General features: G+C 35.9%; 1 protein-coding gene across 2 annotated transcripts in view; it reads left to right on the forward strand.

The window, feature by feature from the left end:
* The first annotated feature begins 258 nt into the window (after nt 1–258).
* zgc:165653 (alpha-actinin-2) overlaps nt 259–16,099 on the forward strand; it is a 29,186-nt gene continuing 13,345 nt past the window's right edge. The window contains exons 1-11 of one of the 2 annotated variants that reach the window (XM_026915804.3): nt 259–557; nt 5,631–5,745; nt 7,013–7,132; nt 7,592–7,678; nt 9,148–9,235; nt 10,703–10,781; nt 11,885–11,966; nt 13,761–13,846; nt 14,040–14,132; nt 14,853–15,083; nt 15,840–15,987. In XM_026915804.3, the coding sequence (XP_026771605.1) occupies nt 414–557; nt 5,631–5,745; nt 7,013–7,132; nt 7,592–7,678; nt 9,148–9,235; nt 10,703–10,781; nt 11,885–11,966; nt 13,761–13,846; nt 14,040–14,132; nt 14,853–15,083; nt 15,840–15,987 (1,273 nt within the window). In that variant the 5' untranslated portion in view covers nt 259–413. The remainder of the gene's footprint in view (nt 558–5,630; nt 5,746–7,012; nt 7,133–7,591; nt 7,679–9,147; nt 9,236–10,702; nt 10,782–11,884; nt 11,967–13,760; nt 13,847–14,039; nt 14,133–14,852; nt 15,084–15,839; nt 15,988–16,099) is intronic. The other variant, XM_026915803.3, reaches the window with a different exon arrangement.

Here is a 16,099-nt window from a genome sequence, read left to right on the forward strand (position 1 = left end):
ATATGATCTTGCATTGATGCATGGCAGAATAAATGTGTGTTTTATGGTTAATGATTTCAGTAAAACAATCAGAGCATAAAGACAAATCCATGTGAAATGACGTGGCTTATTCTGGAGGTTTTTATCTCAGCTTCAGTGTAATCTCTTCTATCCTTTCCCGGCTCGTCCTCTCGGTTTTCACGGTCACCGTCACCAGGGACCCGGTTGAAGGTTCATCCGTCACGTGACGTGACAAGGTGATATCAGCGCGAGCACGCGCGCGCAGTGTGTCCAGAAAGGGCGCGTGAGGGGCACACAGAGGCGGCGGGACGACACACGACTTAGACACAAGTTTGAACGTGTAGCATCGGACAGCCGGGAATCAGGCATTTAATTCTTCATAGGCCCGGGTTTGTGTGAGCAGAGGCAATCCAATGATGATGACGACGATGGTGACGATGAAACAAACGGAGACGCATTACAACAACGGCTACGTGCAGGACGAGTACATGCTGCAGGAGGATGAGTGGGACCGCGACCTGCTGCTCGACCCCGCCTGGGAGAAACAACAGCGCAAGGTGGGAGTCCCGACAATCTGCCCTGTGTGTGGGTGTGTGTCTGAGAAGAAGAGTCTTGTTGGAATATTAGTCTTTGCAGTATGTATATATATATATATATATATATATATATATATATATATATATATATATATATATATAGCATTAACAGTTCTATAATACTAACCCTGTGGGTTACAAGGTTGGAATATGATAATAAGGCATCTGTCCAACCCTGTGTGTGTGTGTGTGTGTGTGTGTGTATGAGAGAGACACTCAAGGGCTTGGACAATATGGTCATGGTCTCATCCGACATTTTACATTTTGCTGCCGCTTTTATCCAAAGCGACTTACAATCAAGACAGGATACAACTGACCCGTTTAGGGATTTAGGACCTTGCTTAAGCATCCGACAGTGACCCAATGCTGCGATTTGTGAACTTATGACCTTCCAATCAATAGCATAACAAATTGCCCACTGAGCCACCACTGCCTAGAGATAATGTCCACCTTGTCTTTTCTCATGCACAAAGTTTGACAAAAAGTAATTCCTTCTAGATTGGTGCACTGCACAAATGGAGCTAACTAGCTGAAGTAAAGGCTTGGCCTTGATTATTTTCAGTCTCGATCTTGACTTGCTTTCATCCAGACTCGATTTTGACTTGCCCTCAACCCCCTTAAGACTCTGTTTTGACTCGATCGCTGCTAGTCCTAGTCTTGGACTTGACAGTGATGATCTTTAATACAGCCCCAGACTCAGGTGTGTGAGACTTCACCCTGATTCATTTTTATTCACAGTTTGACCATTGCAGAAATGTACACAATCACATTAGACGTAAATATAACTGAAATGTGGTATGGTGCCTATATCATGTAAGTGGTGTGTGTGTGTGTGTGTGTGTGTCCTGAGCTATCTAACAATAGAGCTCAGTAGCAAGCAGCTTTCCCACTGTGCCATCCCGGCAATGTGCATGCCACAAAGACTGTCAGCAGTTTGAGGACGTCCTGGAGATCAGAATGAACACAACAGCAACTAATTTTAACCTTAGAGCATAGGGCCTGGGGAACAGCTAGCTAGCTGTCCATCTCCATCAGGTGTCACCTTCCCTTAGGCATGATCACACAGGCATGTTACATTGGGGAGTTTGATAGTCAGAAAGGGTGTGTGTGTGAGTCCTAAGTGGATAGTTTGTAATAAAATGTAACACCTGTTTGCTGTTTGTACCTGCCAAGTTAAGTGACTCTGAAGGACTGTCTGGATTGTGAACATTAAAATCTCAACTGTGAATATAAAAACACAATATATATATATATATATATATATATATATATATATATATATATTATGTTTTTATATTCACAGTATATTAGGCTATAAATTTATGTATAAATTAGGCTTATATATATATATATATATATATATATATATATATATATATATATATATATATATATATATATATATATGTATGTATATATATGTATGTATGTATGTATAAGCCTAATTTAAAAAAATCCTCATTAGGCTACTCTGTGCTTTAAGATGACTGTGTTTGTTTTACTGAAGTGTAATGGGGATAGAGATGTTAGCAGTAACCTGTCAGCCCATGTGGACTGTTCAAATCAGAGCTTCATGTTTGTATTATATGATTTAAAATTGTACAGGATCTTCTCTCTCTCTCTCTCTCTCTCTCTGTGCATGTCACAGGTAGGTGATGGATGCACAAAATATATTGCTATGTGGTATTCTGATTCCTCTGATTCTCTGTATACAGAACTTGTATTTAATTAATTGGAAATATTGACATACAACTCAAACAGCTTCAAGTTCATCCTTAAGTTTTTAACATTCTGTATCTCTGGATTCATATAGTAATTCAAGGCAATAGATTTGTTGGATATATTGCTACCTTGTATACTGTGCAAAGGTTATTTTCTCTGTATATACTATAGCAACCTGTGTGACCTTACATGTCATTTAGGGGTATTTAAATACAACCCAATGGGTGTTATCTCAAATGTTGATTGACAAGCACTGTTTTTACATGGCATGAAGGCCAGGGCTGCAAGCCCGGAACAAATTTCAGCATGAGGTTAATTTATTACAGTAGTGGCACACAACACAGCTGACACTGACAGAACAAATGTTCTTCTGTCCAAGTAAACCTACACCCTTTGTTTTGAGTTGTAATATATTCATAAGTATTCTGCATGTTTTGATCATTATTGAAGGCTAAGAATGATTTTCTTAGTAAGAAATAATATTCCACAGTTTATTGCATATATCACTGAAAACTCTTATTTAACGTACAGTAAATCCTGTAAAGTAAGTTTAATGGATTGCACGGAATTCATTCTTCTGTTATCAGCATATTGTATGTATGAGCACAGAGCTTTAATGACAGACAAAGATCCAGCAAATAAAAAAATACATGAGTAGTGGAGCCAAAGTTTTACACAGGAGCTATACAGCTAATAGCTTCTCTATAAGTACTGTTTAAACTCTGTGTTTAAATCATAACAAACACATCTATAAAACTAGGCAAAAGATCATCAGTTTCAGGTAGGAGGTGTGACCAAAATTCTGACAGCAGAATTGCATGTTGGAAGTGATTTCCATGACACTAATTGCTCCCTTGATAACACAGTGTAACAATTATCATTTTTTTCCTGGGTTGTAAGTGCTATTTCCTAATAGCTTATACAGCAAAAGTGTAGAAAATGGCTATTAATCCCCTCAAACTTTGCTTTTGTGACCAGGACATTGGTATTTTGAAATTGACCTATTTTCTTTAAGTGTCAAGACATTGCTGAATGCCTTGAAGTATGATGAGTACGGCTGGGACGTCATCGGAGACTTCAAAATGGTGGCATTCCTGATGGGTCTCCAAGGAGGTTTTACCATGTTTCCCTGCTATCATTGTCTTTGGGACACCAGCGACACCAAGGCACACTAGCAAAGGCGGGACTGGCCTGCCACTGGTTCGCTGTGGGGAGGAACAACGTCAACCAACCATAGGTGGACCCTTGGAAAACTGTGTAGAGCTGGTTGAGACTCTGGTGAAGAACTATGGCACAATGGGCTGCAGGATGTCTCTCAAAGTGCACATTCTTGATGCTCATCTTGATAAATTCAAGGAGAACATGGAAGCGTACTCAGAAGAGCAAGGCGAGTGGTTTCCACCAGGATATACTGGACTTTGAACTACCAAGGAGAATATAATGAGAATATGATGGGAGACTTTTGGGGGCTTTTTCGTGAAAGTGATTTACAATAAAATCTTATAATTCTTATACAACTCTTAAATCTTCAAACCCTAAAGCAATTACTCCTGCTGCCTTTGTGGCATCTCTACAGTCTTCCTTCTTCACAGACATCTCCAAATTATCCAATCCTGATGACATACAGTACTTTGCTGTTTTAATCACCTTTTCTCTCTAACACACTCAGTGACATTTCTTCTCTTAAGCAACAAGTCATCCCATCCACTCGCACCTCTCCATGGTTTACATATGTGTCTATATAAGAACACTGGCCTTGCTGTACAGAAAATGAGAATATTAAAAAGAACAAAATAACATCTGGTGTGTTTTATTGTTGATATAAATGTATGTAATAACTTTGTGCTAAAAAAAACATACAGTGGTAAATTACCAACCATTTTTGAGCAGCCCACATGCCCAGGGAACAGCATCCAAGATAGGGCTTCACGATGCTTCTTGTACATAAATTGAAGCACTAATAAGCTGATTAACTTACACATCTGCTCATTACATGTTAGCACTTGACCCCATTACCTACATTTTAGCATGAGATTCGCATAGGCACAATTGTGATTATGAATGCTATATGTTATTATTACTCAAAGGCTACTACTTTACATATTATATATGCTGTACTTATTTATTATATTCATATAGCTTTAATACAAACTAATCCTGATGTTTTATAAATCTGTTTACATATAGAGAGTATCACAATCAAACATAATAAATTGGCTGCTATAAAGAATTTATGCATAAAGTATATTGGACAGTTGGCTTTTCAGGTGAGACTGTGTATATAAAATGCCATTTTCATTAAGGTAAAATCTCTCGGGTCACATCTGGAAATCTGGCTAGCAGTCATGGATTATGTTCAGTTATTCATCTTAAACCATATTATTCAGTAATTACTGTGGAGTGCATGTGTTTGAGTACTGATTAATGGTTTGAAGTTGTAAGGATTCCAATACTAAAATCACGGTTTGGTTATTATCACTTGAGAAACATGCTCTCAATACATGATGCTATTTTTTTATTTCTTCTGCCATTATGCATATTATTTATTGTTTTTGTCTTCATCTTAGTTTTATTCTTTTTTATAAAAAAAAACTTCAAAATACTGTATGAAAAAAGCTTGTTATTATTCATTATGCCCTGCGTCCATGGGAAGCCAGTGTGAGAATATAAAGAAGAAAGGTCACGACTAGCAGTATTTAGTGCAGGAAGCAGCACTGTGTCAATGTGTACATCAGGACTACAAAAGTGTCAGGAGTGTTCGGTCAGTTATGAAGCTCACAGGAGAGAAAGAAAAAATTCAGTAACATCCAGTACAGCTCTGTTAAAGTCTTAAACTAGAACGGACATGTGTGTATTTATTTCCGTGTTTTCATTCACTAGTGTAGTGAATATAACATAGAAAATACACAGTGTCATTCTGATCACATAGAGTCCTGCACACTTTTGCAGTTAGACCTTTCACAAAAACTGCATTTTAATTGATGCCGGAGATCACACTGCTACAGACTGAAATAATGAGCTCACAATATGCAATCAGTAGTCCTGTTCATTATTTCTCTATAGGCCATTTATCTCACAGCCATAAAGACAGTACTAAGGCTGTATGTACTGTAGTTATGACAGTGAGGGGGATGCAGCTTGAGGTAGGCATAGGCCGTTGTGTTTAATCAGAATCAGTGTGTCTGATAGTGGAGTGAAAAGTGTTACTTTTATAGTACATATGTCATAAAAGTTTAAGGACATGCCTGAAATCTGTTAACTCTAAAGCCTTTCCCTTTCTTGTTCATCCATCTCTCTGTCTGTGTGACTCAGACTTTCACTGCATGGTGCAACTCACACCTGCGTAAGGCTGGGACTCAGATTGAGAACATAGAGGAGGATTTTCGTAATGGACTCAAGTTGATGCTCCTTCTGGAAGTCATCTCTGGTACTGAGATAAGGCATTTTCACTCTGTGTATTCATTTTAATGAACTTTGTAGTTGTGTAATAAATGTTATTCTATTAATAATGATGATAGTAATAATAATCATCATCATCATAATTATAATAACAACAACAACTGCATATCATTATTACATAGTCTCTGAGGTGACATGGTGGTTATTTTTAACGAAGGTTAATAACAAGTTAATAATTCAGGGCCAAAAATTGTTACAAGAACAGTAATAATAATAATAATAATAATAATAATAATGACAATAGTGAATTTTATTGATGTTTTTACTAGCTCAGAGACACAAAAATATTACACGTAGCACAAGTTATGTATATAAAATTAAGCATACAGGGTGATCCAAAAGTCTGAGAGTACTAGTGTAAATGCTTCTATTTTGCACTCTTTTCTAACTGAATACCATGATTTTCTTTACAAATTAAATTATTGACAACATTTGAATACATGAATTTCACAATTGGACTCGACAAGTTTGTGCAAAAACTTACGATCCATTTTAGATCAAATCCATCAGAGTGTCGTCTGAACACATGCTTCAATAGAAGAGCTTAGACATGAGGAAAATCTGTACAAAACAGTTAACATGGTCAATATCAAACATTTGCTTACATTTAAATATGGACCTAGAAATAGTGCACTATTGTTGTATAATGTTGACTATTAATTATTCAAGATATTGCACATTTACTTAAACCTTAAATTCTTAAACCTTAAATTCTTAAACCTTCTATTTATTTCCAATTTCAAATGAAAAAAATTCCCAGATTTTCAGTGTGGTCTCAGAATATTGGACCCCACTGTATATACACTAGAGAGTGCATGATATGGCAAAAATATCATGTCACAATGCCTGAAGTCACTTTTCGGTGTACGCAAATTTCTGTTCATGAGATTTCGGTTTGTTAACAAAGTATCAGCAATTAGTGTTATAAGAGCAGTGTCATATTTGAAATTAATTAATTAAAAAAAATGCAGATTTCAATGATAAATATACAAAAATGTGTTTATTTAGGAGTGTAATATACAAGAAGACAGACAGATTGAATGGATAAATTGTAATCTTGGGAAAAGAAAGTAAGTTTGATCATTTCAGGCCTCAGGTCTGGTAATTTTTCATTAAACTGTAATTGAGCTTTAATGCATAAGTGAGTAATTGAGTGTTACAATAATTGAGCACTGCTTTTGGATAGAGTCAGAAAGTCAGAAACTGATTGTAAACGTTGCTGTATTTGTCTTTAGGTGAAAGGCTGCCTAAACCAGACAGAGGAAAAATGCGATTTCACAAAATAGCCAATGTGAACAAAGCCCTGGAGTACATCACCAGTAAAGGGGTAAAGCTGGTGTCCATTGGAGCAGAAGGTAATAAACCAGTGTTTATTGTGATGATATTTATTGTTGCTGATCACAGCTCAGTGCAATCTAAAGAGCATTTAAAGACAAAGTATTATCTTTCCAGAGTTTCTAAATACTGTTAAATAATAACAGCCGTTAACTAATAATAGCTGTTGCCACAGATATAGATTTGGCTGTAATTACTGTTGCCTCTCTGAATAGATAGACAGAGAGACAGACTCATATTAGATTAAAGTTAAATGTCAGCTACATGAAATCAAGTATTGTAGTTATGCATATGGGTTAAAATCATCTCAACCTGTCAGTAGAGTGACTGTAGTGTGTCAGACACACATTATGAGACATGTATGATAGATAGTAAGATAGTAAAAACAAAAAATGCAATCATAAAAAATAAATGAAAAAAAAATGTATCACACTTGGGAGGAGTAATTAAGAGTAATGTGTTATTTTACATATTTTTAGAGATCGTTGATGGAAATGTAAAGATGACTTTGGGAATGATCTGGACCATTATCCTCCGCTTCGCCATCCAGGACATCTCAGTGGAAGGTAAGAAATGAAAATGCACCTAATGATAAAAACATACACCAATAAATCAATGCAATATAAGTGCAATATAAAAACAAAGTACTTACACATAAATAAAGATTATAGATAAATCTAATACAGATTAGAGCAGGGGTTCCCAAACTAGCAGTCGCAATCCCCTAATTTATACAATTTATCCACAGATGCGGTTGAAAGAGAAAATCACAATCGTCTTTTGTTTCATTTTATTATTTTTCAAATTAATATTAGAAATATCAAAGACGGATTTTGTGTGCTAATATTTTGAAATGTTACAGGGAATTACATACTGACAAGCTACGTTTAAATTAATATGTGCCGTTGTGCTGTTTTAGTATTTTTTCCACTATCCTGACACGCTACACTAATAATAAAAAAATGGACAAATTTCTACCTCTGCTAAAAAAAACCTAGTATTGTGTCTCAAACTGCGTACTGATTTACTATTCTAAACCGCTATTGCGTACTAAGACTAACCGGTTTTCCTGTTACAGTTACAGTTACACAGTCTCTCGTCACCTTCAAACCTAATGAAATGTCTGGTTTTTGTATCAGTCTTCTGGATTTTCTAGATTAGTGAATACTTTTGAATGTAAGATCAGATTTTTCAATTTGAAGTTTTAGAGAGTTTTCAGAGAGACAGCTCGATATTGTGGTTAATATCACTGTGTGTTACAAACATTTTACACTTCGACTTGGAAACCTGACAGAGAGGGATGTTTTGGCCATCAAGTGAATGCCACTTTTAAATATTCTGGATGTGTGTAAGATATGCAGGCGAGTGTGTAAATAATGCTGCTCACGCTACTGCTGCTTCTGCATAAGCACGCAAAATCATGCATCAAGTATAAAGCAATCTGCTTCGCGTTGGGTCATATCACACCACCCCGGCTTGGATTGTTTTCCTATAACAACACAACACTTCCTACTAGACAGGTAAATCATTACAAGGAATATTCCTTTGGTTTTTAGTCACTTATGCTATACATACAGTATGTTACTGACATAAAATATTACAGTCATTCTATATTTCAAATCTGGAATATTAAAAAAAATGTAGGATGTTCAAAAAAATTCAGAATGTCCATTTGGGGTCATTTGCCCAAAAAGTTTGGGAACTCCTGGATTAGAGTGAAATGAAAATACAAGGTGAATAAAAGTATATTTAAGTATATTTATATTTAAGTATATGAAGTATATATCTTAGATATAAGAAAAAATATTAATCCAGTTGAACGCTGCCCATGGCCCAATTTTTTCTTATGTGAGCAATAACAAAACCTGCAAGACTTACTTTAGTTCTGGCAACGAAAAATGAATGAATGAATAAATAAATAAAATGTTATTTGTATTCTGTTTCTGTAGCCATTTATGTTTTGGTAAGACACAGAATTCTTTCTTTTGCACATATTATTGGATCTGTTGGTTATTAGTGGTGATTTTTTTTTCAGAAACCTCAGCTAAAGAGGGTCTGCTGCTGTGGTGCCAGCGGAAGACTGCTCCTTACAGGAACGTCAACGTCCAGAACTTCCACTGCAGGTGAGAGATTATGTACTCCAATAGATGACATACTATTTCTAATTTACAGGCCAGCAAAAAACGTATATATAAAATGAGTAACAATGTGTTGTAAGCTTAAAGACAGGAGATATTTTCAAAATTGTCCACACCCTGACAATTAATAATTTGTACAACCTCCCCTGGAGAGAATAACCACTCTCTCCCGGCAACAACCAGGTTTTTCCGCTGAAAATATTCTGGTACTTAGAGAACTTCGTGATGCCATCAGCTGCAGAGCATCAATGATCCAACGCCATACATTACAGTGGGTTTGGGGAGCAATTTTCACCAAACATACTGATGCTGTGAACAGCAAAAAATTTCGATTTTCTCATCTAAACACAGATTTTTAATTGTACTTCCAATTACACTCGAAGTAAATAAATCTTTTGCAAGTGTGCATGCAGATCGGAGCCATCAAGTGCCAGTACACAAACCTAAATAAACGATTACACTGCAAAAAATGACTTATTAGCAAGTTAAAATATTTTGAATATAGTCAAAATGATCTAGGATTTCCTAATAGAACGTTACAAGAAACCAAATAATTAAGATTAAGAAACCAATTAAGTTTATTAAACCTATTTCTAGACATTTCGTTGCTAATTTCAAGCTTGAAATAGTCTTGTTCTGTTGGCAGAAAATCTTGCTAATTTTAAGCGTTTATTTCTTGAAGCAAAATTATCTGCCAATGGAATAAGAAAATTTAAAGCTTAAGAAATAAAGTAAAATAGTAAAATATGTCTAGAAATAGGTAAACTTATAATGTGAAATGGTGGATAAATCTGACTACATTCAAGATATTTTCACATGCTAAGAAGCCATTTTTTGCAGTGTAAGTACTGTATGTATTCCATGTACTGTGTATTTCAACCCTAAGGAACCCTGCACTATTACCCTAACATTACTGTTAACTTAACATTGTTCATAAGTCTACTTGTTTTTTATTTTTTTATTTTTTGTTTGAGGTTTGGATTGAACCCATTGAATTCAAGTTAACTGTTCAACTGGATCATTATACTATAAAAGCTCAATAATAAATCTAATACCTTTCCATTACTATAACACAGAAGTGTTTCACTTCCTGCAGTTAGACTGATTCAGAGTCAAATTGCTCTCTCACCGCAAACACTGCACTTGAGATGACTCAGTTTTGTTGCTTTTTTCCTAAAGAAAGGTTGACTATTTAAGGACTATGCTTCACTGGTTAAAATAATTTTAGTAATGATCAAAAATGGGGGGGAAAATGACTCAATTATATTCCTGCATTTATTCCAAGTATACATGCACTGTGTATTTTTATTTATAAGTAAAATGTTTTCTTTTCTTTTCTTTCATGCTAAGTAATGGCGTATTAACCATATTGCTGTCATGCTACGTAATAGATGTCATGTGATTTTTTTCTACTCTGTTTTTTTCTGCTCTTTCCATCATGGGTGTGTTAAGCTGGAAGGATGGCCTGGCCTTCTGCGCCCTTATACACAGACACAGACCCGATCTGATTGACTACTCCAAACTCAGCAAGGTCTGTTTGCTATTCTACAGGCTTTCTGACTGAGACGCTTGTGTCAGGTGCTCTGAGTCCAGCACAATTTAGTGATTTAACAGCTCTAACACGCTATAAATCACAATTTACTGATTTACCAACTCTAATATTTCTGACAGGCATATATCAGAGAAACATTTTGAATGCATTTTGAACAATCAGTGGTCTCTTTAGTCGAAACACCATATCACATGAAGATTGTGCTGTATTTCATTGTGTCAGATTTAGTAAATGCAGCATGTTATCTTTCATTCTGTGATTAGCTTTGCATTTACGTGCCTATGCCCCTGTATATATAAATAACCTTTAAAACTGCTCAATGTTGGAATGGAATGTGAAATTCTAACAAAAGTAATCAGATACTTTTAGGTTGGAAAAAACTAAAATACAGAACGCTGTTTGAGCATTTTTTACAATTAAAAAAATCTAGCTCATGACTACAGTTGTGTCTACCTATGAGGATAATTACAAACACAAAAAAGGCTTTTTCTTGATAATCCAGCTCTGTTAAATCTAGAAATACCTTATATATGAGTTGCCTTTAAAGGAAATGGGGCAGGGCTAAAAAGCTCTGTTATGGCTGTTATTGAGCTTTGGATTGAACCAAATGAATTTAAGTGTACAATCAAATTGTCTCATTTTGCTATAAGAGCTCAAATAATAAATATAATAACTTTGATAATATTGGATTGATTTCAATTACAGTAACAAAATGAACCCTGGCTATGTTTCACATCCTTGGATCCTTGGACCCCACTTTGCGAACCACTGTTCTTTGAAATCATATGATATTTAAAAATTACGTACTATAATTACATACTATACTAACTTTATGTTACTAGCTAACAAGCTAAATAGTTGTTTGTTCCCATCAGTATTCAGTGACATGTTCTCGTGCACATTCTTTCTTTGCAAAGCAAAAGTGTGCACTAAATGGTCCCTTTAACACAGTTTCTGGTCCCTACGAGACATCAGCATCCATCAAACTAAGATGGTCTAGAACTGTCAGCAGTAATAGTGTGGCAGGTGCTGTTAATAATCCGTTACATATCTGAGTGCATCCTCTATTCGTGTATGTGCAGGATGATCATCTAGGCAACCTGAACCTGGCTCTGGAAATTGCAGAGAAACACCTTGACATCCCAAAAATGCTGGATGCAGAAGGTATGCTGCACATTGCACACAGTAGATATTCTAAACAGAGTTCATAGCAAGTAGGGAAAACACACAAGGGTCAAAATCGGACTCAAATTGAAAAAAAAAAAAAAAAAAAAAAAAAAAAAAAAAAAGGCATATAATTGCACAAGAAATATATGACTTCACCACAAAGCCACAGAAAAACACAGAGGGTTTAACAAACTAGACAGGTATAACAAGCAGCTGGTAAGACTAATGATCTGCCATGGTAACTGGGTAAAAAAAAGATCAGGAAACATTGCCCATATAAGGAAAGGAGGAGAAAAAGAGTTGCTCAGTGCATATATATTGATCTAGTGGAAACTAATTGACTATATGGGCTGTATGGGCTATACGTCATCACGACACTGCAGGACGTGCACTAAATACACCTGTCCTTTTAACTGATTGACATCAGCCTTGTTCCATCCTTGTTTTTCTTGATCTGCATAATTCCCACTCATCACTTGAATAGAGAATGCAAATGATTACTGCTTGCTTTTAAACACAAACTTGATGTATTATGTCTGTTTCTTATGTGGTTATGCAGAAGGTCACCCTCTGCTTGGTTCTTGTTCCTTCCGTACTTATTTTTCTTAGCATAATTCCCCCTCATCAGCTGTACCTCAACTGATTATGAGTGTCCTTGGAGCATTTAAGGCACATTTTCTCCTTTCTACACGGTTATATTGATCCCTTTGTGGCCTTTCTTTACATTTTTTTGGTCTAAATTAGCAATTCCTGCCTAGCACTACTACATGATGGATCCTACAATAGACACTGTAATTGGCTCGTGTGATAAAGAGACATCGGTTCATTATGCTATGGTTTTGAAAAAATGAATGGGAAAAAATGAGAGTGTTAGGTACTCAAATCTTTATGTATTTCCTTGTCTAAGTTATGATTAGACTACTTAATCTCATTTGATTAAGAATCTCAAAATGATGTAAAATTGTCCATATTTATATTAATTTAAGTTCAAAGTGGAACATAACTTTCACTTAAGAATCTTAAGATCTGCTGGTGTTGATAGTGAGCCGAAAGGTTAAAGGTTAAGCTTTCAGCAGGCTACACTCATCCACGAAAGAACGAAGTAAATGGAGAGGGAAGAAAACAGATTTCAGTGAAGCTGAAACAGAGATTCATGTCGCCAAGGTTGCTGCAAATCAAGATGTTTTTTTTAACCACTGTCAATAATGGCAGATGTGAGCAAAAAATGAAATATGAAAGAAAACAGGATCAGATGTTAACTTATTTTCACCAGAGGAAAGGACTGATTGAATAGTTTTTTTTTTTTTTTAAATTTATCATGAAGATATATACAATTATGTAAGTTTTTCTTTAATGAAGCTGTTTAAGGATGTACGTATGTAGTAAACTGAAGCATTTTCCAACTTCACATAATGTGGACTCCATTTATAGATGGGTGATAGATTAAAGGAAAAAAATTAAATTATGTAAATTAGATAATAATGTAAATTATTTTTTGCAAACCTAATTGTAAGTCAGGTGTAAAACTAATACATTTAAGGAACACATTTTGGTTTGTTTGAAACTTTTCTCATTTAGCAGAGGGCATAATAACAGTGCTACAACCAAAACAATAAACTGGTAAATAGGACTTTGATTAAAGATTTAATTAGATCTCATCCTTGCCCTGTGTAATATTTTATTTGTGTTTTTGCATGTACACATGGTCTATGATTTTCCATTATTCCCTAGTGCATTTTTCATTTTCTATTTTTTGCTTTACCATCCTTGCATTTCCCTCCACCACCTCAGACATCATCAACACCCCCAAACCTGATGAGAGAGCCATCATGACCTATGTGTCCTGCTTCTACCATGCTTTTGCTGGAGCCGAGCAGGTACAGTTGGTTGGCCTGATGTCATACACACCTCTCTCATGCAGGGTTAACGCCACATTGACCTCACACAGGAGTTTGTCACGTCTTATCCATCATTTAAACATAGGCTAAACACTATGTTGATTTGTTAACAGTTTGCCTAAGCTAAATGATCAAATATACCATGTGTCTATGCGTATGTTGTCTCTGAAAGGCGGAGACTGCTGCTAACAGGATTTGTAAAGTTCTTGGGGTCAACCAGGAGAATGAGAAACTCATGGAAGACTATGAGAAACTGGCCAGTGAGGTGAGACACACACACTCATGTTCTCTGAGAATGTACATCTCCAACATGTTGTCTGATTTCCTGTAATCATTTAAGATTTGTTCAAGCTGCTAGGAATCTGCTAAGATATAGTAAGCACTCAAATAATGATGCAAATAAGCACTCTGTACAACCGTGGTGAGCAGAAAAGCATCTCAAACCATAAAACTTTGAGGTGGATGAGCTAGAACAGCAGAAGACCATATTGGGCTCCACTCCTGTCAGCCGAGAGCAAGAATCTGCGGCTGTCGTGAGCAAAGGCTCATAGAAACGGGACAAAAATCTAGAAAATCTCACCTTGACTTTTTGCAGTCTTCAACTGTTATACTTTTAATAATTAGAGATTGTCATATAATTGCCAGTGAATGGAATCCAGCACATCTGAACACTTTCACTTTGTCTGATGTTTTAGATGTTTTCTGCCAATAAATGTCCTTGTACTTGTATCCAAATGCCTCCACCTCATCACAACAAGGGCACTGTTAATAAATATTAATTCCAGTTGTGATCCATCCTTTTAAATTTGGTAAAGATTTTAAAACATTTTTACATTTTTTGGAAAAGCTACTAAAGGCTAAATGTACTGAAAGTACTGCGGTGCACTGAACATTGGGCTGTTCCCTTACCGTGTGTTTTTAATACTGTTCTCTTCTACTGTGGCTTTTCTTTTCCCTTTTTCCTCTTTCTCTCTCTCCTCCCTAGCTGCTTGATTGGATCCGCCGCACCACCCCATGGCTGGAGAACCGCTCTCCCGAGACCACTATGGCGGCCATGAGGAAGAAACTTGAAGATTTCCGTGACTATCGTCGCATTCACAAGCCGCCAAAAGTGCAAGAGAAATGTCAGCTGGAGATCAACTTCAACACGCTGCAGACCAAACTGCGTATCAGCAACAGGCCTGCCTACATGCCCTCTGAGGGGAAAATGGTGTCGGTGAGACGCCACACACACCACATACTCAAAATGATATTTATATTTAAATTTATATCAGTAATGGCACCAATCTGATGCCCAGTATCGTTATCAGTCCGATACCAGCAAAAAATGGCAGATCAGATATTGGAGAAAACATGTTGTATAATCACATCCTGTAACAAATTGCAAAGATTGAAATTGGATTGGGAAAATCAATTTATTTTTGGAACTGGAAATGTTTTTAGACAAAGAGACTTGACTGGTTTTTCTTTTGTTAGGATTGCTTTTATTATGTTTATACTTAATAATTTATTATATTTATTATTATTTATTATTTACAATGTAAGCGATGTCATTTTCAGTTAATAAAAGCATTTTAAAGCTCAGTAGTTTTCAAAGAAAACTATTTAGTGTCAGGAAAACTTCTAAATAAGGCATTGAAATTTATTTATAAATCTAAAATGTTAATATATTATTTAAACATATAATTGCCAAATTGCCAACATAAAAGATGCAGATATAGTCAACACGCAGATATAGTCATTGGTAGCCTTCATGAAATAAAAAACACACACATAAATAATAATAATAATAATAATAATAATAATAATAATACACGGATGCTGTATAGTTCTATTTTTCACACTTGAATTATTTAAGAGGTTAAGGACAGTTAATGAAAAAATAGGTGTCAGAGGATAGGGCTTTATATATACAAGACAAGTTCTCTGTGAAGGTGAGTAACAAGTATACAAGGCCTCTGATTCTCTCTAGGACATTACGAGTGCATGGCAGGGTCTGGAGCAGGCAGAGAAAGGCTATGAAGAGTGGTTGCTGAATGAAATTCGACGCCTGGAGCGTCTTGACCACCTGGCTCAGAAATTCCAGCAGAAGGCGTCCACCCATGAGAGCTGGGCTAAAGGTGAGAGTGTGTGTCATTACACACAAACAGAAAGACACACAGATACACAAGAGAGATGAGAGAACACCCGATTCAATATGATTAAATACTATACAATTGTGATAGACACTAA

Source organism: Pangasianodon hypophthalmus, chromosome 12 (assembly GCF_027358585.1).
Source record: "Pangasianodon hypophthalmus isolate fPanHyp1 chromosome 12, fPanHyp1.pri, whole genome shotgun sequence".
In the NCBI taxonomy this organism is placed as follows: domain Eukaryota; kingdom Metazoa; phylum Chordata; class Actinopteri; order Siluriformes; family Pangasiidae; genus Pangasianodon; species Pangasianodon hypophthalmus.